This window comes from Parus major, chromosome Z, assembly GCF_001522545.3.
Source record: "Parus major isolate Abel chromosome Z, Parus_major1.1, whole genome shotgun sequence".
Taxonomy (NCBI): domain Eukaryota; kingdom Metazoa; phylum Chordata; class Aves; order Passeriformes; family Paridae; genus Parus; species Parus major.
Window position 1 is genome coordinate 69,323,298 of NC_031799.1, and position 17,637 is coordinate 69,340,934.

The 17,637-nt window shown below is 39.3% G+C and overlaps 1 protein-coding gene across 8 annotated transcripts in view; it reads right to left on the reverse strand.

Moving 5' to 3' along the window:
- Window positions 1–1,422: 1,422 nt before the first annotated feature.
- CAST (calpastatin) overlaps window positions 1,423–17,637 on the reverse strand; it is a 51,871-nt gene continuing 35,656 nt past the window's right edge. For 4 of the 8 annotated variants that reach the window (XM_015615131.3, XM_015615127.3, XM_015615130.3 and 1 more), the window contains 21 exons: window positions 17,229–17,309; window positions 17,090–17,143; window positions 16,404–16,490; window positions 16,169–16,258; window positions 15,376–15,474; window positions 14,133–14,216; window positions 13,405–13,452; window positions 11,693–11,797; window positions 11,297–11,392; window positions 10,813–10,914; window positions 9,733–9,816; window positions 9,216–9,263; window positions 8,952–9,047; window positions 8,304–8,402; window positions 7,446–7,547; window positions 6,311–6,403; window positions 5,718–5,774; window positions 5,203–5,292; window positions 4,268–4,347; window positions 3,088–3,154; window positions 1,423–2,593 (listed from right to left, as the gene is read on the reverse strand). In XM_015615131.3, coding sequence (XP_015470617.2) covers window positions 3,097–3,154; window positions 4,268–4,347; window positions 5,203–5,292; window positions 5,718–5,774; window positions 6,311–6,403; window positions 7,446–7,547; window positions 8,304–8,402; window positions 8,952–9,047; window positions 9,216–9,263; window positions 9,733–9,816; window positions 10,813–10,914; window positions 11,297–11,392; window positions 11,693–11,797; window positions 13,405–13,452; window positions 14,133–14,216; window positions 15,376–15,474; window positions 16,169–16,258; window positions 16,404–16,490; window positions 17,090–17,143; window positions 17,229–17,309 — 1,653 coding nt within the window. In that variant the 3' untranslated portion in view covers window positions 1,423–2,593; window positions 3,088–3,096. The other 4 variants (XM_015615129.3, XM_033520442.1, XM_033520441.1 and 1 more) reach the window with 4 other exon arrangements.

Genomic DNA, 17,637 nt, shown 5'->3' on the forward strand with positions numbered 1-17,637 from the left:
GAAATCTTGGTCGACTTTCTTTTTCTTAAGAGCAGTTGTGAACGGCCTGCTCTGTTTACCAGCTGAAAACTCTTAATTCCGTCTTTAACTTAACCAAAATCAGTTGCCACTTGTGCTTACAGACACTTGATTTCTTTCCACCCTTTACATTGAGTCTCTGGTTTATTTCCTCTGTGTTTCCAGCCTGCCTCAGTTTCCTCATGGGTGTGCCGAAACAGTTGGGATTTTAGCAGAGGTGAAAACTGAGAGAGGGAAAAAAAGTCGTCATCTAGAACTCATCCCAAGTGTTTGACTGTGCTTCCCTTTTCTCCCACCTGGAGGTCAAACCTGCCTAAGCAGTCCAAACGTACTTCATGTGTGTTAGGAAGGCACCCTGTTCCACTGTTGAAAGCCAAGAGCTCTGACACAATCCTGTAGAAAGCACCACGTTGTCCTACTCATGGCAAATTCCATGTATTTTTTATATATATACATATATTTATATATAACACAGGAATTCTGAGAAACCTGTGCGTCATGTTAGTGACATTTTATGCTATTCAAGCACCGCTGGCTGTTGCTTTTAAAACATTTTAAAGGCCAAAAAGGGGAACTTGACAAAAACTCTAATTACAGGTGATTTCAGATTAAGGTGTGTTTTTGTCCCTTTTTGTGCAGTCATTTCTTTTGTGAGTAGTAAATGGCATTTCTGCTTTCTGCTTTTAAGTGCTCAGCTCTGAGGGAAAATTATGTGGTACCCCCACTTCCTGGTACCCCAGAGCCTCATTATTACTCCCTCCCCACCCTTTAATTTAGGATTTGCCTAATGCACTACTGTTCTCCCAGATGCACTACCCCTCCTACAGAGATGTGACCTCACACACAGGTATTTCAGCACCTGTGAGCTTACTGTGCCTTTATCAGGGCAAATAAATTTCAGAGACTTACATCTTGCTCTTCCAGCTGCCTCCCAGAGCACAGCACCAGCCCACAAGTTAGATCTGGTCTTGGTCAGCTATGATGGAGCTTTGAAATCCAAAGGAAAAGGGGCAAAAAATATGTAGCAGGGTCTCAAGGAGCTTGTTTAGGCCTTTGTGGAGTATCATTAACAAGTAAAGAAAGAGGCACTGGGCACTGGAAGGGGCTGCCCAGGGAGGTGTTGGAGTCACTGCTGCAGGAGGTGTTTAAGAAAAGGCTGGATGTGGCACGAAGTGCCATGGTCTGGTTGACAAGGTGGTGTTCGATCATAGCTTGGACCTCATGATCTCAAAGGTCTTCCCCAACCTAGTTGATTTTGCAATTCTGTATTTTCCAGGGTTTTTTTAAATGTTAAGACTCAATTTTAATATGTTAACATTTGTGGCTTTTTTTTTTTGTTTTTATTCTTAGGTTTTCTTCTGCCTGACAGCAGCACTGATAAATAAAAAGCCTGGAAGGGCAGAGTGCATCCTTAAAAACTTTATTGGAGTGGCACGGTGCAGACTGCAAGTACAGTCATGAGTCTAAATATCCCCAACTTCAGCCCCTGCACCATCCCTGCCTGCAGACCCCGGGCTCTGCTGCCAGTGGCAGGATGGGCAAAAGGATATTCTGCAAGGCAGGGAGGCAGAGGAAAACCCACAGAGGTGGTGGCAGCTGACCCGTGAGAGGCGCCTGGCCGTGCCTGTCCTCGCAGGGAACAGGAGAAATGGGGCTTTGCTCTCTGCAGCATCACCTTCAGCCCCATCCCTTTGTTCCCTGCTGGAGTGCCAGGAACAGGAGGACTAGAAACAGTGCAAAATAAGATAAAAAGCAGCCCAGTCCTGGACCTGAGCTTTGATTGCTGCTGAGGCTCGTGCCCCTCCTTTCCTTCCCCACCCTTATGTGTTGGTAGCTGTTACATTTGTTATTTGTCCAGTCCAGGAGACTCCTGAAATTATGAGATAACAGTACAGATACAATTGGAAATAATGGTAACAATATTAATAAAAAAAAAAGAGTCCTGCCCTAGTGTGTTTTAACTACGGCTAAAAGGCAGCATCCCAAATACCTGCTTGATGTCCAGACATGCTGGAAAAAGCGGTTCATCCCCAGTTTCTCATTCTTAGCTATCCCACAGCTGGCCTGCAGCTTCCCACCAGGAACTGGCCTGAGCAGAAGGCTGCACAGCCCAGCTGAGGGAAACTAAAGCTCACTATATTCCAAAATACTTAATGCATTCACTGCAATGTTAACAAATGCTAGCACATATGAACTCTTCAGAGATTTACAGGCACTATGTGGAGATTATGTGCAAAAGTCTGCAGATTTTTTTTTTTTTTCTTTTCTCTTTTTTGGCATAGCTCTTCAATGATGCAATATATTTCCTGCAAATAGAAAGCATTCTTTCCCCCTGAATGCTGAAGGAAATTACAAAAATATCAGACCATAGCAGTCTCAATAAAGTGAATTGCTGGAGGAAAGAAACAAACCACCTGAGTCTACTACTGAGAAAAAAGAAAAGATAAGAAGTCCAGCAAGTAGCACTGTACATAAACCACCCAGAATAACTATGTGCTTTTGGCATCAGCTTTTGTTCTTCAATAATATTCATCCACCCACAGAAAGAAGACATTTCACACAATGCAGCAGGATCCTGGGGGCAGAAAACAAAACAAAAAAATTAAGTCAGAGTGCTCATCTTCTATTAATTGGAAATAAAATTCACTACATAAGCCTGGGAAGAATTATAGGAGCTAAGCCTCCAGATAGGTCCAAAGCAGAGAAAATGACACAAGGTCAATAACCTAAAGATCAAAACCCTGAGCTGAGATGTGCTTGGTCCTAATTACTCTGTGAAAATGTCTTGGGGAAGCTGCACTTCACACCTTCTAAGGCTTGGAATTCCACCAGCCTAAAGGAGTTTAGTTACATGAAGTAGTTCTGTACAAACTGAATGGATAAAGGGTGTGAAAAAACCTCCCTGCCTGGGAACCCTGAAGTGCAAAGTCATACCAAGCATTTTGATTTAGCAGCAGTTTTAACCATGTCTTGGTTTGAATCAAGGACTGCTAGCAAAACTCAGCTTTAATTCAGAAGCATGAAATTGTCTTTGTGGTAACCCAGGGAACAGGGAAGGAGAAATCTCACCTGGTAAGGTTAACGTTTAGCTTGCTTTCTGCTTCTCAGATTTGCTGCTGGAGGACTGTCCCTTTGCCTAAAGAGAGGATGAGACAATGAGAAACTGAACCAAGTTAAACCTGAAATCAGGCAGTGACAAGACACTCATCAGAATCACAGCTCAGACATAAATACAATCTGCACCTGAAATACAGATTGTTTAGCAAAAGTATTTGTGTCTCCTGCTGTGTACAAAGACTTTCACATTTTCACCATCAATTGTTTTCTTTCAGAGAGTGGGCTGTGCCTGACCTTGTCATTCCCTGCTCCTAAAACACCCTTTTACCCACCCTAATGATCAGATCACAGCTCAGCACATCCTCCTGAACAGGAGATAAGGACACCCCTCAGTTTTACACTGAGAACTGCAGGACAGTTCTGTGGTCACACAAAAGGCACCTGTGGTGATTTAATAATAACGACAACCACAAATCCCATCACTGATATGTGAAATGTAAAATTTCCAGAGCAGATATAATCATCTGATTCAGGCATCTACTGCACATACCTTCTGTGAAAACCACATGATGGAACAAGCTTCAACCTGACCTGAATCAATTTTCTATACTTCTGGAAAAAAAAAGCTATGCAATCCTTTTTTATGTTCCCCTTCTCCCCCCTTTTATTTCCCTTTCTTTGAATGTAGAAATAGCTGTCTGCCTTTCCCCACCATGTTTATTAATATGAAAGTATATAGGTCTTAATTAATTTTAAAAAACAACTTATGATAACAACTTGGGAACCTGGCTGTGGTTGTAGGAGTACTTTTTAGTCACTTTTGGGATGCTGTTACTCAAAACTATCAAGAAATGAGAGAAGTGGTGTGGATCCTGCCTGAGGCAGCTATAGGCATGCAAAGTCAGACTCTTAGATCAACCAGTCTGGGAAGGAGAAGCCTGTGGAGCATGCACTGAGTACCCCTCAGAAAACCACACTCTCTCTGAAAGGTAAGTATTATTTTGCCCCTGTTTATTGCCAGTTTCCCTTGACACAGAGAGGGGCCTTTCTCCCATGTGAATATTTACAAAAATGGATCAAGTTCAACCTACTGATGTAAAACTCCCCCCTAAATAACAACCCTGTAATATAAATCCAAAATGCAGCTACCCCTCTTGTATGACTGTCCATACTAAAATAAAAATGTTTGTACCGTTTTAGGGTCTCTGGGCTTTCCTTTATCCTTTGAGCTCGGTTTAGTGGTCGTAGCTTCCTTTCCACTTTTGTCCTACACTCCAAAGAAAAAAAATAATTACAGTTACAAGGAGAATAGAGTGGCTCCTGCTTTGACATCTGCCAAAACACAATCTTTTGAATAGGGCTGGCAGCAACAGGGGCTGTGCTGACAGGAGACTGCATCAGAAAAACTTGGTAGAGATGGGCAGGTTTTGTATTTAGTACCAGGCAAAAATGCTGCAGCAGCATTTTTAGCCCTGGATTTCATGAGCAGATGAAGCAGCACTTGAAACACCAGTGGGCCTGTCTTCAGCTGCCTGAGGGTTCTGTGCTGAGGGAAGCCCCTGGGGAAGCATTGCAGTGTTAAGAAGAGCTGTTTGGAAGCAGCTCTTTCCTCCCAGGAATACAGCTGATTTGACCATCAGTTTCAAAGTTGCTGCTCCTTTTCTCAACTGCAGGACCTCTCCAGTGCATTTCTTTTCCTTTCTTCTTGTCAACTCCACTGTTTTCCCTAACACATCTAGAAGTCTTTGCTGCTCCCTGCTTTTCTCTCTACAAAACCCTCTTGACCTGTGTCTCAGTTCCACCCAACAACCATTGCAACACAGTACCTCCTATCACTGAGAAAAGGTTTCTCTGCCTGTCTGCAGTTTTTGAACACTCTTAAAATCTGCTACCACATTTCTTTGCTCAACTTGGTTCTCCAAGTCTGTCTGAAAGGCTCTAATTAACACAAACCTTCCTTCCTCCAAATATTTAGCACACAGCAAAATACATCCAACTTCCACTGCAGAAGTGAGACAATCCCTGCATCTGGACAGGCTTCCTGTAAACCTAAATTGAGCTACTGCAAAGAAAAGTGGGGAGTGAAAAACTGTTTACTTAGCAAGTTACTAGCAGAAAATGTCCTACCTTTGAGTGCTGGGCTGTAGCAGGAGCATTTGCACAAGTATCAAAGTCACCTGATAAGGCATCAATAGCTGCACTGTCATCCATAGGTTTCTGCAAAAATTTTAATTTGGAAGTGACAAAATGTGCAACCCAGTTTCCCACAGTCAAATTAGTAGTTCAGGAATTTATGCCTGCTTTAAATATCGGTCCCTTTTCTTAAAGAAAAACACACCTGAACTCCACTGTTAGAGACATCTATTTGAGGTTCTCAAGAGGTTTGATTTCCTGAACAATCATAATGCAGTTGAACAGAACAACTGCATTTATTGTGAAGAGTTACTTCCCACTGAAGTTCTACTGTCCACTACTGTTCCTATTACCTCCTGCATTTATGAGTTTTTGCAATGAAACACCCCTAAAGCCTACAGTGACATAATTTTGAACCAAAATCAGAACCCACAGCATGAGAAAAACCCACAGAATAAATATCATGAATATAAAAAGAAAACCTCAATAAACCCCATCACAAACGTTACCTTCTTTCCTTTGTGTTTCATCTTTTCATCCTTTGCTGTTGGCTTTGCTGGTTTACTCTTGGGAAGAAAAAAAGCAGATCCTCATTTTGAACTGGGCAGATTAGATTATTCTAGATTATTTAAAATACAAGTATTTACATACAGCACTACTGGGTGTTCACAGATTGCCAATGAACCTGCACCATTCTAAATAGATTTCTTTAGTAGTTCAGCGTGACTTATTTGTTCAGACTGCCCAGTTGAAAAAGGGAAAACAAACCAAACAAAAAAAGAGAACAGAACTTTTTTCCCCTTTTGTTTTTTGACTTACAAGCATGCAAGGATAGAGCTACTCCCACTGAAGGGTATTTCCTCAGATAGATAGGTCAGATTCCTGAAATATCAGGTATATATATATATCTCATATATATACCCTATATATAGGGTATATATACCCTAATATATAAACATAATAAATATATATATATATATACCCCAATATATAAACACAATACAAACACTCACTTATTCAACTTGTACTTCTGAAGGCAACAGACTCAGAGAGTCTCAAATTTCCACTGTTGCAAATAAAAACTAAGGAAGCTTCTCCTTACCTGCTCACCTGACTCCAGAAGTTTTCGATAGTCAGGTGGGATTGTTTCATCTCTCTCTCCAAGCTTGTCTCTGTGTTCAGATTTAGTCTTTTCCTGAAAGTATTTAATTTCTTAAGAACTTTAAATATCCATGTTAGAAATATTAGCAATGAACAAGTCAGAGGGCATATCAGACTTAGGAGAGATACCGATTTTCACTTGAAAATTTTAAAACTACTGAGAAAACCCCCATATATTCATTTCATTATGAAATGTGTTTCACACCTGAAAGTTTTAAAAACTACATTTATTTTTCAACTTATGCTGCTCTGATTTTTGGCAGCATACCAGGAAAATGCCACACAGAACACCACAAGGACATTTTTAAGCAGACTGCTGAAGAACCCTTTTGTTTCTCTTAATGCAGACATTTTGGGGATCTCTTTTATCTTTTTTCTCCAGCTAGGATTGCAGCCTAAACTTACTGATAGGCAGCATATGGTGGTTTTGTTTTGTCCCAGTGATGTACTTTACCTTAGCTATTTCAAATTACAATTTATTATTGCTATTACTACTATTATGCAGAAATTTATTTTCTTGTTAGCAGAAGTGCCTTTATAGGATTTCATGAAAGACTAAATGAAGACAAAACCAGCAGAAACAAGGAAGTCTAAAAATGTGCCTGATTAAGTGAACTTGATACTTGTGTTTATAAAAGTCAAAGCTTGACAAAAAGAGGGCCAGAAAATCAATTCTAGAAACTGAGGCCCAAGAAGACACCTGAAAAATTATGAGAGTAATTTCTCATATGAAATGAAAAGGCACTGAACTAAAATTATTTCAAATGTAACATTTCAACACTTGCCTCCAAGTGGCTAAAGTATATTAACCAAATCATCATTTTTCACAGAACACACAAGTAATCCAGATGACTGAAAAGTGGTTGATATACCTGTACATAAGAGCATGTTTTTTTTTTTTCTCCAATAACCTTACTCTTACAACATCTAAAATCCCAATGCCATATACTCCTGTCAGCATATGAGAACCATTGTAGACTTTGGGGGTTTTGGAGGGTTTTTTTGTTGGTTTGGTTTATTCTCTCCCACCCCTCCCTCTCCCAAAATTGCTCAAGTTTCAGAAAGTCTTTTGTTACCTTCACTTTATCCACAACTGGTTTGTTCTCATCAGGGTCAGGTTCCCTTTGTCCCAGGGAGTCAGATAGGAGATCCAAGGCTTCATCCATCTCTCTTCCTCCCTAACAAAGCAGAAACACATTTGTGAAAGCACATCTGCTGCATAAAATATGTTATTCATCCATCTACTATGAGTACTGGCTAATGAACTGCAGAACTTGAGTGAACAAAGAGCACTCCCTTTGTACTTGCACAATAGCTGGGGAGAAATACAGAATATTTCTGATTTGCAGAAAACATAATTTCAAGAAGGGCTTATAGAATTTACTTGAATGGTTTTCTTTTTTTATAAATAAGCCTAGCTGCTGTAATGAGAACATATCTATGAAATGGTTTGCAATTGTTCGGCAATTATTGTTTGGTAATTACCATTCATTTTGCAATTTTATACAGAACCTGGATATAAAAAAAGTCCTTAAAGCCAACACCAGCAGGAGGAGCTTTATATTCCCCTTCCAAACCAGGCTAGGAGCATCAAGGGAATATCCCTCTGCATGGATCACAGTGTGGAGCAACATGACAAGAAACCCCAGGAAGAAAGTCCCCCTGGTATTCAAAGGTGGTTGAGGTGCTGCCAGTGGAACTTTGTTGAAAATTGAGAGTTCACTCATTTTCTTTTTCTTCTTTTTTTTTTTTCTTTCCCCCCCCCCAGTGGAAAAAAATGGCCATTCCTTCTCTATGGCAACAGCCATTTTTAGCAATAAATTATTAAATTCTGCAACAATCCACACTGGTCAAACTGTCCAGATCATGCTGCTGCCTCTCCTCACTACTCAGCCCCTTGCTTTGGGTAAGGGCCTACAGGAGAGGTTTCTTACTGAGGTAGAAGGTGCAGGAGCTGCTGAGTGCACTGAGGAAACCGTAGCAGCAGAGATCACATCCGAGGAACTCGCAGGCTGGGCACCATCCTTGGCTTTCTAGAAGAACAAGACACACAGGGGACCCAGAGGAAAACCCCCATCAGACCCAAAAACACACCCAAAACACAGCACCCACACAGGTGATTTCTAGGATTTAATTTTCCTCAGGAGCCTTGCCAATTTTCAGATTGAAACACATCCCCCCACACACACACACACTCTGCAACTGTTCCACATCTCAGTTTGTTCTTCATCTCAACCAATGGGTTATAGACTTTGCCACAGCTGATGTTTAAACAGTTTAACATGACTCCAAAAGAATTAAGATTTCTGCAAGCCATCTAATATTCCCAAAAAACAATTTTAAAATTCTCAGCTGCAAAGCACTACTTATGCAAGCAACTGATAAAAAGAAAGGTCACATAACTAGTTTTTTGTTTGTTTTTTGAAGTCCTGCTCTTCTATTAACTTACAGCAAGAAGTATTTTAAAGTTTTAGTTATTGGATTCCATTTAAGGAACTTTATATAAAGGAAACACAGAAAATGTCATGATTATTCAAACAACTTGAAAATAAAAGCAGATTTCAGAAATCTAATATATTCACCTTTAGTACAGTTGATGTAGGTAATGGTGCAGGTGGTGATGGAGAACAGGAAAACCCTTCTGTCAAACCCTCTAAAAGATCATTTTCACTCATAGGCTGCCATTGAGAAGTAAAAAAAAAAGATTTTAAGTCTCTTCATCTCTTTAAAAAGCAAGCAGGTAACATAGACAATTTTTAAACTAAACACTGGGTAACCTTGCTGACATTTGTAAACAAGTCATAAACGAAACAGTTATTTGAGATCATCACTTTTTTTTTTTTTACCTGTGACTTCTCTTCAGGCTTTGGTAGAAGAGGTTTTCCATTTTTATCCTATAAAGAAAAAAATGCCTTGCATTACCCCTTAAACATGCAATACAAGCACTCTGGGAGCATTCTCTCAGTAACAGAGAATGTTACACAGGACAGGGACCTAACCAGCAGCCTCTGTAGCATCTAATGCTGCTATTCAAGATGCCACTTAAAACATCCAGGTCCTTGGGGTTTTCTTAACAGCTTTATCCAGTCACTATTTATTTATTTCTAAAATACCGGAAGCTACTGAGAGACTCTGGTGGACTAATCTCACACAGAATAATTAATTTGCAGGTACTTCTATGCCCATGCAGGATCCAAAGATAGATGACACATATTTGTGGGAACTACAAACCAGAATTTGTAGATATTATAAAAATGGCTGAACCGAAACATCAGTGTTTCAAAACTAAATGGGAGTCTCAGTTTCACCCACACATTCTGAGGAATGAAAGGGAAGTAAGACTAAGCACATTAAATAAATTACTTTGGCTTCTGTTAATCTGTACTCTGGAGGAATCGTTTCTTCTTCTTCACCCAGTTTTTTGTGTTGTTTCTTTTTGGTTTTCTCCTGTGAAGGCAAAATAGGAATCACAGTAAGAAAAACAACTACCCACAGAAATGCACATGAACAAGCTTCCAGCCTTTGGTCTTCTGATTCAAATTTGTCTTTCTTATTCAATCCAACCACCAGATACAAATCTCATGAAAGATAAAATAAAGCATTTTCTCTTGAGAAAGCCTTCATTCATCTGCCTGTTTCTTCCTCTGTGTATCAGAAGTGGCTCTGTCTATTTCAGTGAAGATAGGAAAGGTAAGTAAATAGACAAGGGTAGACCTTAATAAAAAATACCTCTGAGTCTTAATTCTTGACATTTTTGGAAATCCACTCAACAGCTGTCTGGGCTGCATGCAAAGGAAGGCTGAAGAGAGAAATCAGTGGCCCACTTCAAAAATTATTATACCCATACAAGTTATGCTGGGAAAATTCCAACTAAGAAAAGGGACTAAAGCCAACTTTGGGAACTTCTGCCTGACAGAATTCCAGCCACTAGAGGGGCTGGTTTCTGACTCCAGCCAATTCCATCTGGTTCAGGGCAGCACATGGGGGCCTTCAGATTGTGCCTATGAACACCATTCCCTTGGACAGGATTTCACTGACTTACTTATGGCTCCCTATTTAAATATATAAACCCCAAAACTTGAGTGCACAATCTCTAATTTAATTCCTCCTCCTAAATTTGGTTCCTTCAGAAAAAGGACCATACTGTGTGCTATCCTTGATGTGCATCTTACTTCTACTTCAGTTCAGCAGAAGGACAATAAAACAGAGTTTTCAGAAACCGAGGGAACTACTGCACTGCAATAGTCAGGATTATTAGGGAAGTGTATTCATTGTGTTGAAATCCTACTAGAACTTACTAAGCAGAACAGAACTGGTTTCAACAGTACATTTTGTTTGTTAAATAAGTGAAAAACATGTCTGCTTTGTTTGTGACCTGAGGAAATGGGGGAACACTGAAGGTAATTACATCAACGTTTTTTGAGGTCTGATTTTTTTCTCTACCTTAACTTTGTCCACAGCAGGCTTTTTCTCATCTGGATCAGGCTCCCTCTTTCCTAGGCTACTGGACAAGGCTTCCAGTGCTTCATCTGACACAGGACCAACCTGCATGGGTGTTGGTACAGGAAAAAATAATTTTTAGTTTGAAGAAACCTTCCCTGTAGTCCCTATTAGATTTACAAACAGCATCCCCTTTAGAGCTGGAGGACACCAGAAGAACTATCAGTCTGGCATCCTCTATGAGGAAGGTCACTGACCATCCAGTTTGTGCTTGGCTTGGCTTTTTTTTTTGTTGTTTTTTTGCTTTTGTTGTTTTTTTGGGGTTGTTTTTGTTTTTTTTTTGTGAACCACTCAGCCCTTGTGGGTTACCACTATGAAGGAAGAACATGCAATACTGAAATGGGCATCTTGACAACATGCTCCACCATCCTACAAATGAAACACTGAGTTTTGCTTCAGCTCCAGCTGAAGGGGCTCCAGTACTTACTGAAGGCATGGGAGCTGCAGACTGCACAGTGCAAGCTGTGGCACGAGGCACCACTTTATCCTCAGTGGCTTTTGCAGACACAGAACATGACGGCTTCTGAAACAGAACAATTTACACTGTATTTTAGTCAATACGCTTAGAAAACACAAAATGTGCCCATTAAATGGCTTTTCTTATTTTTTTTTTTCTAAATACAGTGCTAAATGAGAAAGAAAAGTCTAAATTTAAAGGCAGAAGGTGGTCAATGAAGAGCTGAGTGCCAGTACTGCATGTTTCAGTAAAGGCAACAGGAAGGGTAAAACAGGAAGAAATGTTTTTTTTTGAAAGAACAGTAGCACTACCCAGTTTTAGCAAAACTGTCAGGATCAGCTTCTCCAGTGAACCAGAAAGACCTACTTTGGATGTGTTGCAGGGCTTTGGTGCTTTAGGTTGTACTGCAGGCTGTGCAGGGCAGGCAAAGTCCTTTGAAAATTCATCAACAAGGTCAGATTCACTCAAAGGCTGAAAAAAACCAAAAAAAAACCCCGTATGTGGCACAGGTGACTCATTGCTTCTTTTTAATTTACTTTTTCAAGATCTGTACTTCAGCTACTCAGAAAGCAGGAAAACATCTGTAGCTTACACTGAAATAACCTTTACGATTATGTACAAAACAGAATTAATTTTGCAGTACATAAAATTAGGAAAAACACACTTCAAAATAAGTTTCTTTGTTACTGTAAGTCAATATAATGTAGAGAACTGTACATATAATATAAAACATAATATAGGGAACCAGATATATCATTTTCAAGACAGTGCTACTGAAAAGGAAAGTGTAACCTTTTAATTAGGAAGAAAATGTTAATAGTATTTACTAGCAGAACTAGAGCTCCCTGAAAGTTCCCTTAGCCTGTCCACTGATTGCTGACCATTCAGTGGTTTTCACTGTGCATGTTTTGGTGAATAAAAATGCAGTTTTAGTTTCCTGCTGTGTGTGATATACTACAAACTACCAACACTATGTGAACTAGGCCTCTGCAATCCATGTCTCCCTACATCTATATACCTGAAGCTCCTGGGATGCTCTAAATTACCATCAAAACTAAATGTTTAAATCTTTGCCAGAAGTGATGGCCATTCACCTGCTGCATGGAACTTAACAGCTTAGGGACAGACTCATAACGCATAAAATGACATTTCTGAGAGAGAAATCCTTCACTCATTCCCTTCCCCTAATTCCTCATAAAGTGTCTCAACATGCAAGGCCTCAGTTTTCATAATGCCTGAAATCCTCCTTCAGACACTAAGTAAGAAAAGGCATTTTATTCACTAAGAGTAATGCCACTGCATGTGCTTAAAGCTATGCAGAGTGGAGCCCCAAAAAAACCACAAACACTAGTTGAAATCCTGAAGGAAGGACTCTGCCTTCAGCAGAAATCATGGAAGACGCAGCAAGCGGCTTCACACTTGTTTCAGGAGGGCAGAGATTTCCTGTGCTTTTCCAATTTTTGGCAGCACTCCTCAGCTCACAGTATTTCCCAAGTGAAGCCCTCAGTCTCTTCAGTGCACAGTTCCTTTGCTTTCCTCCCTTTAAAATTAGTATTTCCCACTGTCTCTTTCAGTATTTTAATCCTCTCTTGCATTTTCTGGGCCATGATGGATGATTTTTGCGAAGTCTAGGTTGTTCTCTGTGATTAGGAAAATGTGCATAGCAGCTCTTTTTTCTTGTTTCCAGTCAAATTCCTTTATATTTGATCACTAGCAAGAGGAAACTGTCAAGAAAACAAGAGAATTTCCTGCTCCCCCTATATCCTTAACAGCTCCACGAGACCTCTACAGAATACTAACTCCCCACACAGCCTTTTCTGGAGTCAGCCATAATTTTTGTAACTCTCCTGTCTTGAATTCTCTAAACCTTTTTCTTATATGAGCTCTTCATTCACAGACAAGTGAATTTCAATAAAACCAACTTCCACTTGATGCTTCTGACCAGCAGGTTTTGTGCAAGGAAGTAAAACACACAAGCAGTCCAAGAGACTTACATCATGGCACAGAGAGAAGTGATGACAGAGAGGGAGAAAACAGGATATCTAGCCACACTCCTACAATATTGTCAGTTTTCTAACCTTTGGTTTTTCTTCAGGCTTCGGCAATATTGGTTTTCCATCTTTATCCTAGAAGGAAATTAAGTATTATTGATATTTTCCTGTTGGTACAAGAAGTGCCATACTCAGTATTCACCAGCAAAATCATGTAAACTACGTACTCAAGAATGAATCACTGACAAGAACTCCCCTAAATGGGGCATTTTTACATGATCAGGTAAGTAGATCAAAAAATCAAATGGGATGTCAGAACGTTACAAGAGACCAGAAAGTGTTCTGCCATTGTTTTGCTTAACTTTGAATTCATCTCTATCATTTTGGGTGACAATCCAAAAAAAGAGAAAAAATCGCAATCTCCCTACCATTTTACATCAGTGCTTCAAGGTTACATTATTAAGTGATGCCAAAGAGTACTCCTGCAAAGGGATGGATTTTACAAGGCTGAGATTTAATGTAAGAAACAAGAAACTTCATTCTTGCAGAAGGAATGGGTGACTTTGCCATTTTGCCATTTGGGATTACTCACCCATCTCATGGGTGAGATGAGATCTTTGCCCAGAGTGCCTGGAAAAAAGTGATGCCCACAAAGGAAGAGGAGGAAATAAGAGGTATAAAAATCACCAAGGAGAAAGCCATTGATTAAATATTAGTTTAGTTTGTTTTCTGCATGTTCTGTCCCTCTCTGTAATGAAAGAAAGGGTCAGGCACAGTGCCCTGACCACAAAGTAATGGAGGTATGAAAAACTTACCAATTCTGGTGTTAACCTGTACTCTGGAGGTATTGTATCATCACGTTCTCCAGCCTTCTGTTCCTTTTTCTCTTTGGCTTTTGCCTTAAAAAGAAACAACATTTTAAAAAAATTAAATAAATTAGAATAAAAGCTCCAAGCACACCACTTCACCAGGATTCTTCTGCCTACAGTGTACAAAAGGACTGGCATCAGATGAAATTAGTCTATGTAGCAAGATACTAAAATCCCTCAATTTATTCCTGTGAAATGTCTGTGGTAAAATCATAAAGGTTTGAGATTCAATGCCGTATGTGTATATGGCTAAATTATTTTAAATCCTAAAAAACTCTAGACAGAATTCAGAGCTCTGTCTTTGTAGCTGGCACTTTTAGAATTTCTGTGTGTACAAAATCCTCAGGTTTTCTTGCCTTTCAGCACTCTGATTACACAAGCCATAATTCTGTCTTTTTCCATCACTGGCACCACAACAAATTTTTTAATTCTCTGGGCCTCCTTCATGAAGAAATGCAACCACTAAGTTATCTGAAGGCCCAGACTGACAATTCTGCAATACAAGGAGCTATTTCTTTTGTCAAAATTTAGCTCAGCAGACTTTTTTACTGTCTCCCTGCTGTTTGCTTGCTCTGAGCTTTAAGTGAAGACAGGAAAAGCCTGCTCAAACTATGGTTACAGACAGAGTTTGCAAAACTAAACCAAAAAGTTAAAGTTTAACATGGAAACACAGGTTAACTGTTTATCTGCTGGGGAAAAACAAAACTATCAGAGCAGATTGAAAGGCAAAACTCAAATTAGGTAGATAATGGAGTTTGATGGGAAAAGGAGCATATACACTGGAAGCCCAAAATCAAACAGGAAATAAGGGCAAAATGAAAGCTTGCTATAAATTGTATAAAGTGCTGGGGGCACAAAAACCTGAAACAGAGCTGTATCTATCCATGAATGTATGTATGTATGTAAGTATATATGTATATATGTATGTTTGCTTGTATAAGCAAACGAATCACATGCTCATAATCTTCCACACCACTTTACTAGTAATGTTCTACTCTACCTGTATCCACTTGGGATTCTTAATGCTTTTCATTTTCTTAATCACTGAAGACTCACACATTCCTTAGGCCTTTGATATCACTTTCCTGTTATTTCACACATACAATTTTGTCCATTGTCTAAACAAAGAGAACCCAGGATTCCACAACCAAAATTTGGATGCCAGTCTGACAAAGGAGTGAGGTGTTACCTCTGACACCTCTACAAAAGGCGTAGGATCTTCTTCAGGTTCAGGTTCAGGTCCTCCAAGAGTATCAAGAAGAGCATCCATTGCATCATCTTTCATTTCCTGTATTTTAAGAAAATGTGCAAACCATTTTGTTATTTCTTTAAACTGACATGGGTTTTTACTTTATGTATTTGTGTACTGCATATGTAAGAAAACAGCCAGCACCAGATTGGTCATTTTGGTTTGGCTTTACCCAGTTTCCTTTTCACCAACTTACATAACAGAATTAGCACAGCTTTAGTCAGACATGGGGCTTTTCTTAAGGAGAGAAGGAAAGAAAAAGGAAGTAAAAACCCCCAAAACCCACAGTGTCACAATGTTATCTAACAAAATTCTTACAGACTGAAAAAGCTTGCTCTAATCAGAGAGAAAAAACAGAAGGTTCATAAAATGTGAGAAAATTATATCATATCCAAGTTTTAAACACAGATCACAGAGCTAAGAACATTTTCCTACTAATATCTCTACTCCCTGTAGTGAGAAGAACCACAGTTATTCTCCAGAATCCGGAAGGAAAATAATCTGATACACTAAAGTCAGATATTTAAGGCACAATGGAATCTTGGCAATGGCATTTCTTGTTATTATAAATTATTCCTATATTTTCCTATATTCCTATACTTTCTATAACAAGGAGGACTTACAATTGAAAATGAGAATGATGAGCATCTTTATGAGAAAAAAACACATAATAGCAGCATAGGCCTCTAGATTTTAATTATAAGGTAACCAGTGAAAGAAGGATTACGTGTACCTCTTTTGTTTTCTTCTCCTTAGGAGGAGCTGAGGTCTTAACTGAACTTGCTGCTTGTGCCTGCACAATTTCTCCTTCTTTATTTGGTTTCTACGAGTGAGATGAAATTACAGGCAAATTTTAAAAAATAAAAAAGAAGCAGGAAATTTTATCCACTTTAAAATGAAATATTATGATAACAGTATCAGTATTTCCTCACAATAAACACATGCAACAGCAAGAAAAGTGTCAATACCTCTGTCTTCTTCTCCTCAGCAGAAGCAGCACTGCAGGTGAAGTCAGATGACAGGGCCTCTGCAAGCTCATCATCCGTCATTGGCTTCTGAGCAAGGAATTGCAAACCAAGTTATGACCATGAGAAAGTTCAAATATCATCATGGGTCAAGCTCAGTTTACAGCCTGAGTGTGTCCCACGATTACTCACACAGTGACCTCACTGGCACAAGTTCCTGACACAACAAAAAATAAAGGTGCTTGCCCCCACTGGTTGATTGATGTCTCAAATAAGCTTTTATTTTTAGTTTGTCAAACTTCCCAACAGGCAAAATTATGTTGGCTGGCAGAAATCTCTGGTCAAGTGTAGAAATACAAGTAGTCTTTGCTAAAGGCATTACAGAGACTCCTGCTTGCACAGTATTTCTCCCCTTAGTTATTCGTATGCCCAATATTTCTGTAAGCATTTATTTGACTCGTTTCAGCTTCAGCATCATGACAATTCCTACACCTTTATTAAAAACATCTGTGCCAAACTCTATTTAGTTTTATCAGTAGCTAGGTTGTCTGGCACTCCACATCCCCCTCCCATTGCCTGGGACTTTTGGAGAGCAGGCAACATTTATGTTTTCCTAGGAATCCAATGATAACTGAGTTATTTTCACCCAGGTTACTTTCACCTTCCAGTATATTAAAAAAGAGTCTTACTTCATCTTGCTCATTTGGTTTCGGTGGGACCACATCTTTGCCATGTCCTTTGCTCTAAAATGAGAATTAATTTTGTAGTAAATGGGAAGCAGAAATATTCAATACTACAGAAAACATATGTGTTTTTTAACTCACTCACCTTCAACAATTTAACATACTCTGGAGGGAGACTCCCTTCCCGTTTACCCATTTCTTCCAAGTATCTTGCATATATATCTTCCTGTGAAAATAATGCACTCATTAATGTTTGTGTACTGCTCTTTACTGAAATAAATAAGTTCAAAAAAGTTTCTCATAGGAGCTACCTACAGTGATACTGCCAGAAAGAAAATGCAAATATTGACTAGGACACACTAATTGTGTCTTTCAGTACCTATTGTCACGCACATGCCTCCCCACCTGCTTCAACAGTGCTCATCATCCAGCAGAACATTCCCAGATTCCTAATTTAAGCCATTTCACTGTCTCAGACCACAGAATGTATTGCTGAACCTAGACTGCTTTTTAAATATTTATCAATTCCAAAATTTATGCCGTGTTTTACTAAG